Source organism: Arctopsyche grandis, chromosome 2 (genome assembly GCF_051622035.1).
Source record: "Arctopsyche grandis isolate Sample6627 chromosome 2, ASM5162203v2, whole genome shotgun sequence".
Taxonomy (NCBI): Eukaryota; Metazoa; Arthropoda; class Insecta; order Trichoptera; family Hydropsychidae; genus Arctopsyche; species Arctopsyche grandis.
Window position 1 is genome coordinate 33,444,057 of NC_135356.1, and position 16,960 is coordinate 33,461,016.

General features: G+C 35.2%; 1 protein-coding gene and 1 long non-coding RNA gene across 2 annotated transcripts; both read left to right on the forward strand.

Annotated features, from left to right (window-relative positions):
- The first annotated feature begins 7,140 nt into the window (after positions 1-7,140).
- LOC143922775 (uncharacterized) lies at positions 7,141-8,430 on the forward strand. The gene is made up of 2 exons (XR_013261652.1): positions 7,141-7,214; positions 7,298-8,430. It is a non-coding gene; the product is annotated as an uncharacterized LOC143922775 (long non-coding RNA).
- An 817-nt stretch (positions 8,431-9,247) lies between these two features.
- Positions 9,248-10,173, forward strand: LOC143922386 (general transcription factor II-I repeat domain-containing protein 2-like). The gene is made up of 3 exons (XM_077445611.1): positions 9,248-9,749; positions 9,847-9,851; positions 10,120-10,173. Exons 1-3 carry the CDS (start codon positions 9,248-9,250, stop codon positions 10,171-10,173), a joined length of 561 nt encoding a protein of 186 aa, XP_077301737.1.
- Positions 10,174-16,960: the final 6,787 nt, after the last annotated feature.

Here is a 16,960-nt window from a genome sequence, read left to right on the forward strand (position 1 = left end):
TCTGATTGTTTGGTGGCAAATGTGCAATCAATCGACGAGCACTTGTGCAATCGATCGACGAAAGCAATCAACCCCACCCCACGGCAAACGCGACCAACGATCGAAAGGGCAACAATAAAGCTACAATAATAGCGTACCTGCGGGGGGTTGGGGGTGGTGGTGGGGGGGGGGCGGGTAGCGGCAGCTCAGAGCTCAGCGACGCGCACCCGCCGCGATGGCCGCTGCACTTCTGCCGGAAAATGGCGGCGAACATTGCGGTCCGCATTGGCACGAACTCAGAGCTGAGAGCCCAGCGACGTGCACTCACCGCGATGGGCGCACCACTTCTGCCGACTGCGAGCAGCGTTTCCGATGTAATGGCTGGGAGTGGGGGTTCCCCCTCGGCGATAGCGATTGGTCGAATATGCGAACGACGCAGCTAATTTCGACGCACACGCCAACCCCACTAATCGACATGCCCGTACACGAAACATGCCTAGCCGTTGGTACATACCTACGTACATATGCATGTACATATGTCTCAAATGGCCTTTTACGTGTACGAACACGCAAAAATACCTGTCCTGTACGTATCATATTATATATGTATGTAGATATTTGCTGTGCACAATCAACACATCGCAATCAAATAAAATAATCGGTGTTATGTTTCATTCAAAATAAGCACTACGGTCTATTTGAATTTACTGATTATGTACAGCGCAAAACTCCGTACGAAGACACATCATACAACTGAAGAAGCGAAAGGGACATACACCCACCCCATTGAGATTTTTGTTGGTGGTCACCCACCGTTTACGAGATATGAGCGTTTAAAAAAATCCGCGATTTTTACAGTTTTTTGGCTTTTGCGGTCATAAAACTCAAATATTCAATCAATAGTCAGATATTTTTCCTATTAATTGTTATATTTCATTGCTTTAAAATACTTCAAATTAATTGTCTAGCGAATTTTAAAAGTCGTAAATATATTTTTTTACGGATTTTTTTTCCGTCCTATTTTTCATTTATTTGGCAATTTTTTTTTATTTCACTACGTTTATAAGGATTGGTTTTCTATCTCAATATATTTTTACTTTATTTATGTACGTAGTAACAATAGACGCAGTTTTGTGATCACTCGAAAATTTGAATTCGAGATTTTGATTGATTCGAACTGAGAATCGATCACTGATCACGTTTTCATGATCTAGAAGAAGTGTGTGTGTGTGTGTGTGTGTGTGTGTGTGTATTTTGGGGATATTTTAACAACGTTAGTCTTATCGAACTGAAACTTAGTATCGGTTACTGAAATTCTTATCGACACGACGTAAAATTTTATCATAAAATTTTTATGTTGACCAGGAATGGTACCTCCCCTTATAGGTGTCCTCTTTTTTTTAAGTTTTTGAATTCAATTATCTCCCAAACCACTAACCGAATCAGACTTCGATTTTTTTTTCGTTCGAATTTTCTTCCACTATTTTTTTCGACTCCACTTTTTTTTTCGATGTCTTCTACAAGTAAGTAACGAATAGAAAATGTGATTTTAACTAACAGTTAAAAAACTAACCAATAGACACTTTATGAGGGTGGGTACGCATTAAAATACAATGAGTAAACAGACAATGGCTCTGCATCCTTGGACCCAAACTGGCTAACGAACTATAGGGTAGGTATAAAAATATTTCTACAGGCATATTTTAAAAGTTTCTAGTAATAAAACTCATTTATTATACAAAACTACTGTCATAAATAATACAAGAAATGTAAAACTCATAATTTAGTTCGATTTGGTAATTATGTTGGTTTGAAATAATTGAATTTAGTGACTATATTCGAAAAATGTAATCCCAAATAAACATCATGTTATTATGGTTACAATTAGAGACAAACAGATAGTCCCAAAATAACTGAGCATAATATTTAGTTTTTATCTAAAAAAAAAATTGCCTATTTTTGGATAAAATGAAGTCACCAATTTGATATTCGACATAAATTAATAATATGAACAACTAAAATTAAAAAAAAAAAAAAAAAAAAAAATTCCATCCCAGAGTAGACTAGTGGTGAAGAGAAATTCCATTAAGAGTGCAAAGTGTTAAACATGTGTGTTCGTCACAAAGAAAATTCAATGTGATGAAAATAAAAAAAAAATTATTAAATTTTATAAACCGGAAGTGGGATTTTTTTCCTCGTAGAAAGGTGAAAAATGAACGTATTAAGCTGAAAATTTATATTTCTATCCTTTATGTACTAACTTTGAGCTGGTAGGGTTTTGGTCAGAATTTGTAGACCGGAATCAGTATTTTTTTTTCTTTTAAAACAATATTTCATTATTTTATTTTGACCTGTAAAATTATTTTTATTTTCTTGATATTTAATGAGTATAATACTGATAGTGATTTTTAGTAATAAAAAAAATTTGAACAAAATCTGACAACCGGAAGTAGTTTTGTGGAAGTTTCCATACATTTGCGCTCAATTTGTATCGCTATCATAGTCATCAGTTCAATATCGAATTTTGTTTTGTAACCTTCTTATATGTCCTCAAATATATAGATAAAGTCATGGGTTGGTCACACCCGAATTTTTTTTTATCTAAACGTACTAACTCAAGCGGTAATTGCAATTTAAATGCTTTCGTTATGTATATGGTTGTATCGCGTAATATGTAAGGTGCAAGAGAGACGACATGTAGTCTGTGAGGTGGCCGAACACCAAATTCGGTTGGAAATCGCACGGCACGGTCAGTAGCGGTGAATATACGACGCTGAGCTGCCCCACTCGCCCACAGGTACGTTCTTATTGTAGCTAATTAGCCCTTTCAATCAGTTGGTTGCGCCATTCATTGCAGGCCGATTCCGATTCCGCGACGCCATTCTTCATTTTTCCGGCTTTCCCGCATCGGTAGCCGTTTCGTTCGGCAATATCGACGCGCTTTCGTTCTTTGCGCAAACGATGGCCAAGGCCGTGGACGCGCGTGCCATTTTCTGTCGCGCGGTCACTTCGTTTTAAGTACGACCATATACGTAATGGTAATGACCATATATGTACTATGGTTTGTGCAGCACAAGAAAAATATCGAGCCTAATGCGAATCTTGCGAGCTCGGGAACACTGTTGCATTCGTCGGCTTGCCTGTATGAACATGTATGAACATATGTATGAACCGACCTTGGAATCGCGTCTCGTCTTTTTCGATTGAGCCGTGCGGTGCGGCCTTTCCGTGTCATTTGCGTGTTTCGCAGCCTCTTTGGACGAATGTTCACGTTGGGCCGTCTCGCTATCAATATTATCACGCGATCCGTGTATCAGTGATAGTGTCAGTATCACGATTAAAGGGCGGACCGGAAGCGTGCTTTTTCCAGGAATCAGGGCATTTTGGGTCTATTTAGAAATTAAGAGTCCAAAAAAATGAACGGCACGCTTCCGGTCCTACCTCTAATCATGATGATCAATACTAGAATCACGATCCGAGTTAATAGTCGTTCCATCAGCACCAAAATGGCGGCTCGACGTCCCCTTGCATTGCGTTGCTTTGCGATTCGTCGCGAAACTGTTTGCCGCCCTCTCCATTAGCATACAATGTATGTGTGACCATTTTTTTCATCGTTACAATTCAATAAATTTACATATACAGTATACTCTCAATCATCCGGGTGCGGATAATCCGTGCTTGAAAAATATTAATTTAAAAATTAAATTATTTTTTTTATATGATTATGAGACCCACCGATTGATTGCAACCATAAACACGCGTGTTATTTGAAACAAATGATGTCACGCAGATTCACTTAAAAAGTTTTTTTTATAGGACGATTCATCATCAACCAGCGATTTAAATTTATTTCATACTTCCAAAATAACATTTGATTATAATTGCACTTTTAAATTTTGATTCGTGCATTTTTGAAAATTCTATTTATTTTTTACCCTTGATTTTTAGCGTGATGGAAAGAAGAAAATTTTGTTATATGGGGGGGAAGACATTTTTTTTTAGCCCTGGGTGGGAGCCCCCTCTGACTCCTGGCAAGCACTGGTTTCAGTCCCAGTCCGCCACTGTTTCCGGGAATAAAAATTCGTTCGGTTCGTTCAAAATTGCCATTTTTGCCCATATCTACTAAGGGCTGACGAGAGGGGGGGAGGCGGAAAAAAGTTTCAGGGCCCGAGTTCACTCTTTTTCGAGTGCTACTACATACATAGTTAGTATATAGTACATTATAAGTTTCAAAATATCACACTGATTAAATGAAAATATCGTAAATGAAAATTATGTCGAATATATTTTTGTTAGTTATAGTCGAATTGAATTTAAATATGCACAACTTTCCAAACACCATATGGATATACATATTTGATAAATATTTAGACTACATAGATTGGGTGAATTTTTTTGTCCACTGCTACGGCGAGCGGCCACGCTTACAATGTGTACATGTGTTGGTAAAAGTGTTAGCCGAGCGCGGCCTCGGCTGAAGTCGGGCGCACTCGGCTAACGGCGTTCGGCTCTCGGCCGAGCTCGGCGAAGAAGGGGGGAGGGGGGGGGGACTTATGCAACATCTTGACGCCAACGTTCCGTCCAAGCTCTAAGGTGTCTCACACGCGCGCACACCTTAGAGGGAACGCTTTCATGGAACCATCCACACGCACGATATCTACTACCGATGTTTCCATATCCAGTTGCTACATATTTAGGAACTGGATATGGAATTCGTATTATCGTATTATTACTAGAGGTAGGATAGTCACAGTGCTATCCATTGTTCCATTTTGTAAATCCTTTGTAAAAAAAGGTTCGGCAAACCTTTAACAATGCATTTACAACCTTTGAACAATACGCGGCACCTTCTGGGTCCGGTGACTAATTATTACCAATGTGCTTTATTGCGGGTATAAATTATTTTCACACGATAAAAATTAACAAACACATCAATTTGATTAATTTGTAGGTATTTTGTTTAGAAACCCTTTGAACAGACGAAGAACACAATATATGTACAAGATTTTCGTACAAACTTTCTTATGGTACATACTTATCATTTAATGTAATGCTGAGATTCTTATTTTCATATTTATCACAATATGTACATTATTTTTAGATTAACCATGCTTAATAGTTACCTTAACTTACATATACATATGTATGTAAAAGTCCTGATGAATGTTTGATTCTGCGATAAATGACAATGTAAAGTTTCCCATAGACATCACATAAGATTAACCAAACATTTCACGGACGTAATAAATGCTTTAAACATGGCTTATCTAATAGTAAACATTTTATTAAGTTTATTTGAACAGTTTTATTTTATTTAAATTTATGTGAATATGCATTTGTTATTATTTTATCAAATTTAATGTCACGGATTCTACCACCTTACAAACCTTACATTTATTTATTTATTTATTTGGAAAACTTACAGTTTATTAAGTTACATAGATTGATAGTAAAAAAACATAATTATGTTAAGTAAACCATTAATAATTTTCACATATAGGTAAAAAAAGAAAAGCTTAAACATTTAAAATAAGAAACAAAAATGATAATAGAGTAAGATAGTTAGAGAAAAATAAAAAAGAAAAAAATATATATAACAGTATAATAAAAATATCAAAATAATAAGAATAATAATATGATAAAAATTATGAAATAATAAAAATAATATAATTTATAACAAAAAACAAAAAGACAAAATAAATACATCAAAATAAAAATTCATAATCACAATCGTAAATTTTCAATAAAATTAATCATCGAAAAACAAGTTTGCAATAATCACTCTATCTTGTATAGCATTAATATTAAATAAGTCAAACATAGAAATTGCAGAAGTTAGTGTGTTGACGGTGGAGCTTACACGCCAGATGAATGAGCTTCTTCCATAATTAGAAAAAGTATTAGGTATGTAAAGGAGCTCATTACATCTAGTCATTCTATTTGGCACACGCAATGATAGTCTGCTCAATAATTGAGGACAGTCGATTGAGCCGTTAAGGATGTTCAAAATTGTTGAGATGTCAGCTATCTCCCTTCTTTTGACAAGTGGAAGTAGATGCTGACACCTACAAGCATCTTCATAGGAAGTATAGGATAGTCCAAAACGGCTACTGATGTACATCAAGAATCTCTTCTGAATGCGCTCCAATCTGTCTCTTGCACCAGAGTACTCTGGGTTCCAAACTTGGGATGCAAACTCAACAATACTTCTTACGTATGCACAATATAGTATTTTGTATGATTTAATAGAAGTAAAGCATTTGGAGGACCGGATGACGAACCCGAGGGCCTTCGACGCTCGAGCTACAACATTGTCAATATGTTTACCAAAGGATAGATCAGAGTTTAAAAAGACTCCCAAATCCCTAATTTCCGATACCCTTGTGAGTCTATGTCCGTTGATTGAATGAGGAAAGTCAACTGGACATAGTTTTCTGGTAAAGGTTATGCAGGAGCATTTTGCTACATTAATTTCCAACTTATTTATGCTGCAATAAGCCTCTAGCCTGAACAAATCATCTTGTAGGGCCAAAGCATCATTTCGGTTGTCTATTCTCTTGAAAATCTTCATATCATCAGCAAATAATAGTACACTTGAATTCTGAAAACATTTTTCAATATCGAAGATGAAGATATTGAATAATAGAGGTCCCAAGAGGGAGCCTTACATACTTACATAAATAACCTTCGATATTGTTATTATTTCAGACGGGAAGTGCATAGATCGTGATTTTATCATGACTGACGGATTTCACAATTTCAACAGAGCTGGTCAGTTAAATGAACGCAATCAGTAAATAAGAAATTTGAATATTATATTGTAGTATGTATGTATAAGTATCAGCAGTGTAATACCCCTCCTCCCCCCCATTGAATTGATATCGATCTCTTACATGGCGACATATGTATGTATATGTAAGTATGCACAGGTGTACTTCTTGGAATTACATATTAACATTCTACGAATCCTCCATGGATTTAGTAAATCTGTTTAATCCTAAAAATTATACGTTTACGTATAATTTCATCAATTTAGTATCTACATATACATATATTAATATGTACTTGTTATTATGTCAATAAAATGTGTATTTATAGAATATGAAAAACTGTTTTCAGAATTCTTACATAGATTGTATGTACATATGTTTTTAGTTGGACAACACATTCAACCTACTTGGCCCTGTTCTAACGATGAACCATTCGAGATTTCAGCATGGTCCAAACAATTCACTGTAAATATTATATAATATAATATTTATATAATAAATAAGAAGAGCTCAAAATTTTCAAATAAATAATCATTTTATATTTATAGGTATGTTCCGAGGAATGTTCCCCGAAAAATCATTGCAACTCCACCTGCAAGTGTTGCGATGCCTTCTTCACAATCCATGACATATTTAGAAACATCACGACAGGAAATACAGATGCTTACGGTTTCGGAAACTAAACGTGATAATTATTGAAATTATTGAAATTACAAACTTAAAGGATAAGAAATAAGGATAGCAATCAATTGTCTGTATTTCAAGCCACTCGATCGTATTAAATTTACAAGTTTAATAATACAAGATGTCAAATGTTCAACTTTTAACACATTTTTGCACAATACTTGTTGATGTATAATACAATGAATTATAATTAAATTGTAATCGGGACACTTTTTGGAAAATTTATCCCGGATTTTCTTTAATGGTCCAATATTTTTACCCGTCAAACTTGGTGTTCTGTCAGTTGTTATTTTTTTTAAGCAATTAACAACTTTTTAAAAAATATCAGCTCCCGTTGTTTGATCTTTAAGTGATTCCAATGACAACAGCTCTTCAATAATTTCAAATTTAGAGTTACATCCGCGTATGAAAATTAATAACTGTGGGGTATCTTTTCGATCATCACTTTCGTCGAGAGCTATCGAGTACCATGTGATCGATTCTAATATTGATGATAATTGCTTATTAAAGTTTGTATTCTAGTTTGCCGTCTAGTTTGGCCCAAATTTGAATTCTAACTTATGTCAGAAACGATAAACCATTTAACAAATCAACAAAAATTTCTTAGATCAGAAAAAAGTAAACTTTTTTTGAATTTTCGACAGGGACTTGTTGGCAAAACGCCGATCTGCGTTGGTTTGCATTCAAAGGGCTAATAAAATATTTTGAAAATAATTACCGAATTTGTGGTTTCCTGTATATTTTCCAAATATGCATAGATATATGTATGTACATTTAAAATCACTTATTTGGTTTGCCCCGATAACACTAATCCTCGTCCGAATTTACTGCATTTCGACATAATTTAACTAAAACTTTGCGAATACCGTGTGTCTTTCTGACCGCTCCGCTTCCGGTCCAATGAGATACGGACTAGACCAGGGGTCGGCAACCTGCGGCTCTTTGGATGTGAAGCTGCGGCTCTTTAGTTCCATACGCAAACATTATTTATTTTATCAAAAAAAAAAATATATTTAAATTCGTTCTGAATTGATTAACGAGGATTAGGCACCGATTCTATCACACCGAGTCACTTGTAGTCGCTTTTCACCGCACCCCTCCCCCGTGACACGCGTCGTCACTGACGTCAGTCCGTCGGAAGCTCTCGAATTCCACAAAGAACAATACGGTCATAATTTATTTGTTTGCAGTGAAGCGTTCACCCCAGCTCGCAGTTTCGTCATCCGCTCGCCGCTTCCACGAAATGGTACGCACGGCCTGAATCGTGTTGCAGATTTTGTCCTCAGCTGCAATGATATTCGAAGCATATATTGACATTTTTTTCTTTTTATGAGACCTGTGCTATTTAGAATCGAATATGATTTTCTCAGTCGTACTTTGGATTTTCAAGTACTTAGATCTCGTTACGCGGTGTGTGTGTTGTGCTAAGACGCTGTTGTTTCTGTTAATTGTACGAAGATTATCTATTTTTATGTAAGTACGTTTTATTACAATATTTATATGTCCAGTTCTTCGATACAGCGAAGAATAAATCATCAATAATAAACATGGTTGTAAGTATGTCCAAATACTTCAGAGCCCGATATAGAAATAATAGACAATGACATAGAGAAAGTTGAACTAGAAATTAAACAGTCCTTGCAAGAAAAACTTGATCAAGCAAAGTAAATAATTGCAAAACTTGTCATATGCTGTTTTGGATACCTAAATAATAATTTTAAAAATTCTTTATTACAGCTTCACCGCAAGCATGGCATCTTCAAAAAAAATAGAGAAGAACTGAAGAAGAGCATCGAGAATTCAATCGGGATTGGATGGAGTCGTTCGCTTTCATATGCAACTCAGATGGCCTTCCGACTTGTCTCATTTGCCAAAAAAAACTCGCACACAATAAGAAATCAAATTTAGAGAGACACTTCACTAACACCATACTGAGTTTGCTAGTAAATATCCAGCCGGCGAAGAAATCAGAAATCTTGAAAAAAATCAAAGATTTGCCACTATCCGCTAAAACAGTACAAGATAGAATAGCTAAAATGTCTTCAAATGTAACATATTTGCAGGTGAAAGATATTCAACTTTCTTCTGTCTTATCACTTGCTATAGATGTGTCTTGCGACATAAAAGACACGGCACAAGTTGCCCTTTTTGTCAGGTATATGTCATCCCAAGGTCCAAAAGAAGAACTTCTAGGATTGTTACCGCTCTCGGGACAAACTAGAGGGGAAGATATAGCGAATGCCGTGCAAAAATGCCTTGAAGGCAATAAGATCGATTTAAATAAAATCGTTTCAATAGCAACTGATGGAGCCAGAAGTATGACAGGAAAAAATAAAGGGGCAACAACGATTCTTCAGAGCAAAATAAACCACGAAATTCTTACGTTTGTTTGCTCAATTGTGTGCTATTGAAGTACAAGTTAGTGTTGTAAGTAAATGTTTAATTGTTTCAATTTTTTACTTAAATAATAAGTAATTATTTAATAATGCCATATATGTATATATATATATTATCTAATTTGTTGTGAAAACACTACTTACATATGTATGAATAAATAGATTAGTTTTTTTTATTAAAAAACTTTATTTATGCAGTACTATTTATTGTTGGCAAGAAAAAATTTTGTGGCTCTTCAAAAACTTTGAAATTTTGTAAATTGTAATTTTTGGCTCTTCCGACTCAAAAGGTTGCCGACCCCTGTCGACATAATGGACCAATCCTGTGCATCTGCAACATTTGACAAAGTTATGTAGCACCTATCAGGACAATATCGAATTTCGCTATTTAAAAACGAGAGGAGATTTTTAATTTTATCGCCCCGCTAATTCAACTGCACCGAGTTCTAGGCCACACGCCACACAAAGCTTTTTTACCACTTTCAACCCAAATATTTGCCCATCTCCATCCAACACTGCCCAATCAAGTTCAATAACTGTTCAGAGCCCCTTGACCAATATAAGTTATATTAACTTATCTGAGAGATGATTGTTAAATTTAATACCTAAGTTTTTAATAAATATAAATTGTTTCGTAATTTTGTAATTATTGTTTTATTTACCTCAGTGTAACAGCTAGTCGTTGTGCAGGTGGTATCGCCAAACGCATGTTGGTATCTTGAAGTGTTATTCGAGGCCCCACTATCGTCAACAGTTCGTCAAATGTTGTAATAGACATTCGAAAGTAACAATAAAAAATTTATCGGGGTATTGCCTCAATTCTTCGTACAGTGTCACAAACTGCCCTTTTAAGTATCTGAGTTAATTCAGAGGGTGCACCCAGAATGCCTTTTGTTTTCTTTTTCGTCTTCTAGCAACACAAATCGCTATTGCTATTAATTTAGCAGAAACCATTTCCACGTCTTACTGAAGCGAGAAACGAAACAAGAGTGATTTTTAAGCATATCGAGAACTTTATAAAAGCGCCAACGCCGAGTTTTAGCGCAACGTTTTTTAACGCAAGTCTCGTGCGAATTACGTATAATGCTATGCGACCATTCCGAGCGAGTACGAGTTCGGTCGGTCGATAATCGCATTGCATCGTTCAGCGATGGCGAACCCACGCCGCGTGCAAAAGGATACGCACGAAAAATTGGCTGCCACGTACATCTACATCAGTGGTTCTCAAGTGCTGCCACTAGAGGATTTTACTACTAATATTTAAAAAAAATTACATCTGACTTGTATTCAACAAAAAACAAACACCTCAAAATTCTTCCACGCGAATATGATCCGTAGTGTGTTCTCAATAGTATGCAGAACTATAAGAAATTGACTTGCACACATGGGAGTGAGGTCATTCGAGTCACAATAGGGTTGTATTAAATTTATTTAACGAAGACTGTGAAAACGAAATATTTCGAAGTGCTAGTTAGTAAATCTGTTATTAAATGCATGGAAGATGTGGAGTTAACTGTGAGAAAAGTATTAAATGCAATTAATACCAGTAGTAAATTGTCGAACATGTTTAGTCCTATATGAGAAATCAACGGTGAAAAACACAATATATTGCTCAATTGCAATCATATTAGATGGCTAAGTTTTGATAACAGTGTTCAACGTCTTTGTGAATTAAATGATTATGTTACATATATCTGCTTTGGCCGTAAATCATAAAGATTTAAGTGAAAAGCTTCAAAGTAATTATATAAAAGGGTCGATTTTATTCCTAAAGAATTTTTTGCCGCACATTAGCTTGATTAATAAACAACTACAAAAAAGTAACTTAACAATAATAGAAACCATGCTCATCATTGACAAACTAAATAAAAATTATAGCGAAAAGCCTTGTGACAGAAGTTGAAAATGACAATTTTTCAATTTTATCTTCTGTTAGTGATTTCATAGATAGGATGACAGAAACAACTTCAAAATTAAAATTAAAACTTAAAATAATAGAGTGTCTTAAATCTCTGAATCTGGAACTTGATAAAAGGTTCGAAGAATTGAATTTTTTTAAAACTGTTTCTTTTGTATCTTCCCCTTTTATTATGATGAAAAATGAAAATTTCCTAGTACTACAAAATAGATTAAAATCATTTTCAGTATTGAGATTAATTAACTGGGCTAACGTAAAATATGCATTATTAGAAATTAATCACGATCAAGTACTTAATAATATAAAGATTTGGCAACAATTGTTATTATTATTAATATTGTCTATTTTTCCCACTACCGTATATTGCGAAAGATCATTCAGTGTAATGCACTTTATTAAAAACAAATTTAGTAATCAGCTGACAGACGCAAACTTATTGAAGAAAGGAGTATTGAGCAATTTCCATTGCATTATTATTAAATAAATAGATACCAAAATGTTAAAATTTCTTTTATTTTATGAATAAATTGATTTTTTTTTGTAACTTTAATTTATTTGATTAAATTTGGTGCGGCCACCAGGGACTACTATTATCACCTGTGCGGCCACGGTGAAATTTCACCTGAGAACCACTGATCTACATTTATGTACATACATATTAGGTGGGCTGAAAAGTTCGTAGGCTGACACATAGATGGCGCTACTAGTATTAAATCCATATGATTTTTAGTTAGTCCTGTGCTGTTTCATCGACAATGCACCGTGTCACAAATCAATGAAAACGATGGCAAAATTGCATGAATTGGGCTTCGAATTGCTTCTGCATCCACCGTATTCTTCAGATCTTTGTAAAAATGAAGGCGGCGCTTACAAACAAGCATCTCAATCTTCATACGCGGTTGAGATTCGCGAAGAGCTACGTCTGGACAGTATTACTACACGGATGTGAGACGTGGACTCTGAAAACCAAGATGATCAGCCGAATTGAGGCTTTTGAGATGTGGGTCTATAGGCGTATGCTGAAGATTCCGTGGACCAAAAAGATATCTAAGTCTAAGTCTCCAATTCAGTCTCAACGGTCTCAGAGGCAGTCTTTAATCCGTTGCTCGGGTATTGAAGATGAGCATCTAAAAGCTGTCTCCGATAAACAATTTATTCATTTATTCTATCTGAAACGTGAGTCTACAGAAACTCAAATAAGGGATTATATATGTAGGAAGTTGGGACGAATTGATCAGAACTTCACAGTTCAATCACTATCAGCTAGGGGCAGTTATGCTTCATTCAAAATAGGAGTCTGCACAGCTGACTTTTCTGTGGTTTTTGATCCTGCTTTTTGGCCGCGGAGAGTCGGGTTGCGTCGGTGGCTTTTTCGGAAGACAAAGACCGCAATTTAATAAGACCCGAAAGGAACGGGCGCGCTTTTGTGAGTCCTTAAATGTTTACTACCAAAATGTAAGGGGACTTAATTCAAAGACCGACATTTGTTTATCTGCTGTTCTTGCTCAAGATCATGACTTAATTGCTTTTTCTGAAACTTGGATTTGCGATTCTGTCTTAAATGGCGAACTTTTCGATGACCGCTATTTAGTTTTTCGGAGGGATCGTTGCAGCAGAGGCGGGGGAGTACTTCTCACTGTACGAGCTGCTAGTTTTCAATCTGTTCGCCTTTTTGATCAGCTCAATACCATCGGTGAACATATTTGGGTTGAACTTCGCTTAAAGAATTTTTAATTTTAATATGTGTACTGCATTTTCCTCCGAATGAATCTCCTCCGAATTATAAATTCATTTTTTTCAAATTTGCAAAATAATTTTAATGTTTTGGCTGGCAGGAAAGTCATGATCTTGGGTGATTTTAATCCTAGGAGTTTGAATTTTGTTCCTAATGAATAAATTTTTATGTCAGAACTATTAAATATGAGTCAATTGAACTCAATAACTAATTGTAATGATTTATGTGTTTATGTGTATATGCATGTATAATGTTTGTATGTATATGGATGTATGTATTGTAAGTGTATGTGTATATGTATATGTATATGTATGTATATGTGAATATATATATATATATATATGTGTAGGTGTGTATGTATGTATATGTATATATGTGTATTTTTATATTTATGTATGTATGAATGTGTATTTGTGTATACGTGGAAGTATTTGTGTATATATGAATGGTGTACATATATGTTTATATAATTGTTTTTGGCCAGGAAGGCGCATTGGGTTTACCTGTTAGGCCTTCTTGGTGTAAATTAAATAAAAAAATAAAAAATAAATAAATAAAATAAATATCAAACGAAGCTGTCCTCGGCATGATGGGGAGAGGCAGGGAACTTGTTTCTGTCATCAAGCGGAGAAATATGGAATACCTCGGACACATGATACGGGGTCCAAAATACGAATTTCTCCGTTTGAAAACCATGGGGAAAATAGAAGGAAAAAAATGGATTGGCAGGAAAAAGTTATCTTGGCTTCGAAACATGCGCATGTGGACCGATATGAGCGCCGAAGCGCTGTTCCGAGCCGCTGAAGACCGATGCGGATATGTATATTCAAATAATCGACGAGGTGGTCGCCAACGTCAGGATGCGGACAAGGCATTAACAAGAAGAAGAAAATATTAATAAAATAAATGACTTATGAATGTTAAAAAAAATACTAGCTATGAGAGATACATAGGTATTGAAATTTATATTTCATGGCAAATCGAGCGTATTGATATATGCAGTGGTGTAGTCGAGCCAGGTCGGGCCAGGTCGCCGCAGGCCAGGTCGTACTTCTTTTTGAGCCAGGTCGCCTCCCTGGCACTTTGATTGATATAAACATTGTTTTTCGAGTACAATTAAAAAATATTTTGACTAAAATTTCATCCAACATTTTGTATTTCAAATATTGTGAGCACTCTCGTTCTAACACTCTATGACCACAATCGAATAGTAATCTGAGCACATTCAAAACTTATGAGACGTTTAATCAACTTTATAGGATTTTTTTTATCTAAAACCACCGAAAACTTCGAAAAAAACATGCTTTAAAACTATTGACCATACGCACTTGAGGATAAATAAAATGAGGGAACTCAGCTTAAATGAATAGTCATCTCTAAATTCACATGTTAAAATTTGATAGTATTTTGACATATGTATGTATGCATATCTATATGTGTATGTACATGGTTTTAGAATTGCTAAAAGCAAATGTTGCTGTTGACACACAAACACGGGTTTTGCAAAATCAAAGATGTTGACGAGGGTGCATTATGGAAGTTTTTATAAAATTTAAAATACATCATAATTTCAACAAGTAAGAATAGCTATTTGTTAATTATTATTCGAATAATTATTATTATATATATATATATATATATATATATATATATATATATATATATATATATATATATATATATATAAAACTACCAATATTACAATTAGATACAACTTTATTTTTTTTTAAAGTGAATGCAAATGGAATATTCGCTTTCGAACTTGATGTACATTTGGTTGTGCTTTCAAAATGTTCCCCCATGAAGTTCTCGTTTGGTATTTGCATTGGATTTTACAGATAACTTTGCCGACGGTTTGCCTTTTGTAGCGAATACAGTAGGCGCATTAGGTTTTGAGTTCATCGAACTTACACTTATGTGTGTAAAAATTTACAAATATATACGAAAAGTACACATGTATGTAGGTACATATGTATGTACATATATGTAGGCTCAATTTCCAACTTGGACTATCGTCATCTCCAGTATCGTTAATACCGGTTCCGGCTTTTATCTGGTTGTATAAACGATGTTGCTCCTCATCCCAAAACGGAGCATTGGGACCGCTTACGTACACCTCATTAAAAATGGAATGGATATTGAAACGTGTCATTGGGGCTTTGGTACTTTTAATGCACTGCATATCTTAATATAGTTGTCACCTTTGATTTGTGCTTGTAACCGGATACTTTTTTTTACCTAGATTGCTCGTCACATATTGCATCATTTCGAAACTGCCGTCGTGAGCGATTTTCGAAAAGTGGTACCTTAAGTTGAGCGTAGAATTACCTGCATGTTATTTTGCAAGACAAAAAATATCTGCAAATTGTGGCATTCGAAATACTTTTTCTATCCTCTCGACAGTATCTTATCGAACATTGTCATTTTTAAGGAATCTTTGACACGACAGTAGTACCAGTCCAGAGAACATCCATACTACGTAGTTGAGTGTATGTCCATTGCAAAGGGGAGTGTCTAAACACACATCAGCTAATAGTCCTCGTCGCACATATTATTTTTTCGCTGCTACATTGGTAAATATGATTCGTCCTTCTGGACATCCTAATTGTTGGTTTACCAATTTTAATATTTGCTTCACCGGCAGCAGGAAATTTTAAAGGCCACAGTACTGAATTTGCAATGAGTATTGTTGTCAAATAGTTATTACGACACATTGAGGAACCTCTTCGCCGGTTGCTGCTTTACTATTAGCTACTATCGTTTCTAATCCACGAACGTGTACGGCACGTGGCTAATTTTTCTTTATTAATTTCTGCTAACTCGAATGGAACTGTGATCGGGTCCTTATAATCAGCACCACTCGTATAGCCTAGTCACATTATTCGAATTTTTGGATGTCGAGTGACTGTTTGCCACAGCTTCCATCTCTTCTCCCAGCTCCTTGGGAGTGTTTTCCTTTTTGTTTGGGAGTTATTATTATTATTATTATTCATAATTTTATTCATGAAATAGTTGAATTTATAGTTGGTTCGGTTGTCACGCTCCGCTTTGCAATATTGTTCTGCTTCAGTCCACAGTTTCGCCTTTGTTCTTGTCGGAAAGCTCTCCTTTCTGACTGTTTTGCCCCATGGGTATTAAAAGTACGTCGCTATTTTTGCTAGCCTCTAGATTGTAAAGAGTAGCATTTAAATCCCTTCTTCCATCTCCTTCCACCGCTCAAGAAGGAGTGGCAAGTCATTGTTGACGTGTCCTGAGATTTGCCCCTTTTCGTTCCCCTTCTGCCAAATAAAACCTGATATCTCTTTCATGTGAGTGTTTTTAATATCATTAAATACAAGTCACTTATCTACTACATATGTATGTATAATGATTTTAAAATCTATTTTGTACATCTATAATATATAAAATCAATTTTAATAAAAATGTTAATAAAATGATATTTTTATTAAATGATATTATTATTATTAAAATTATATTA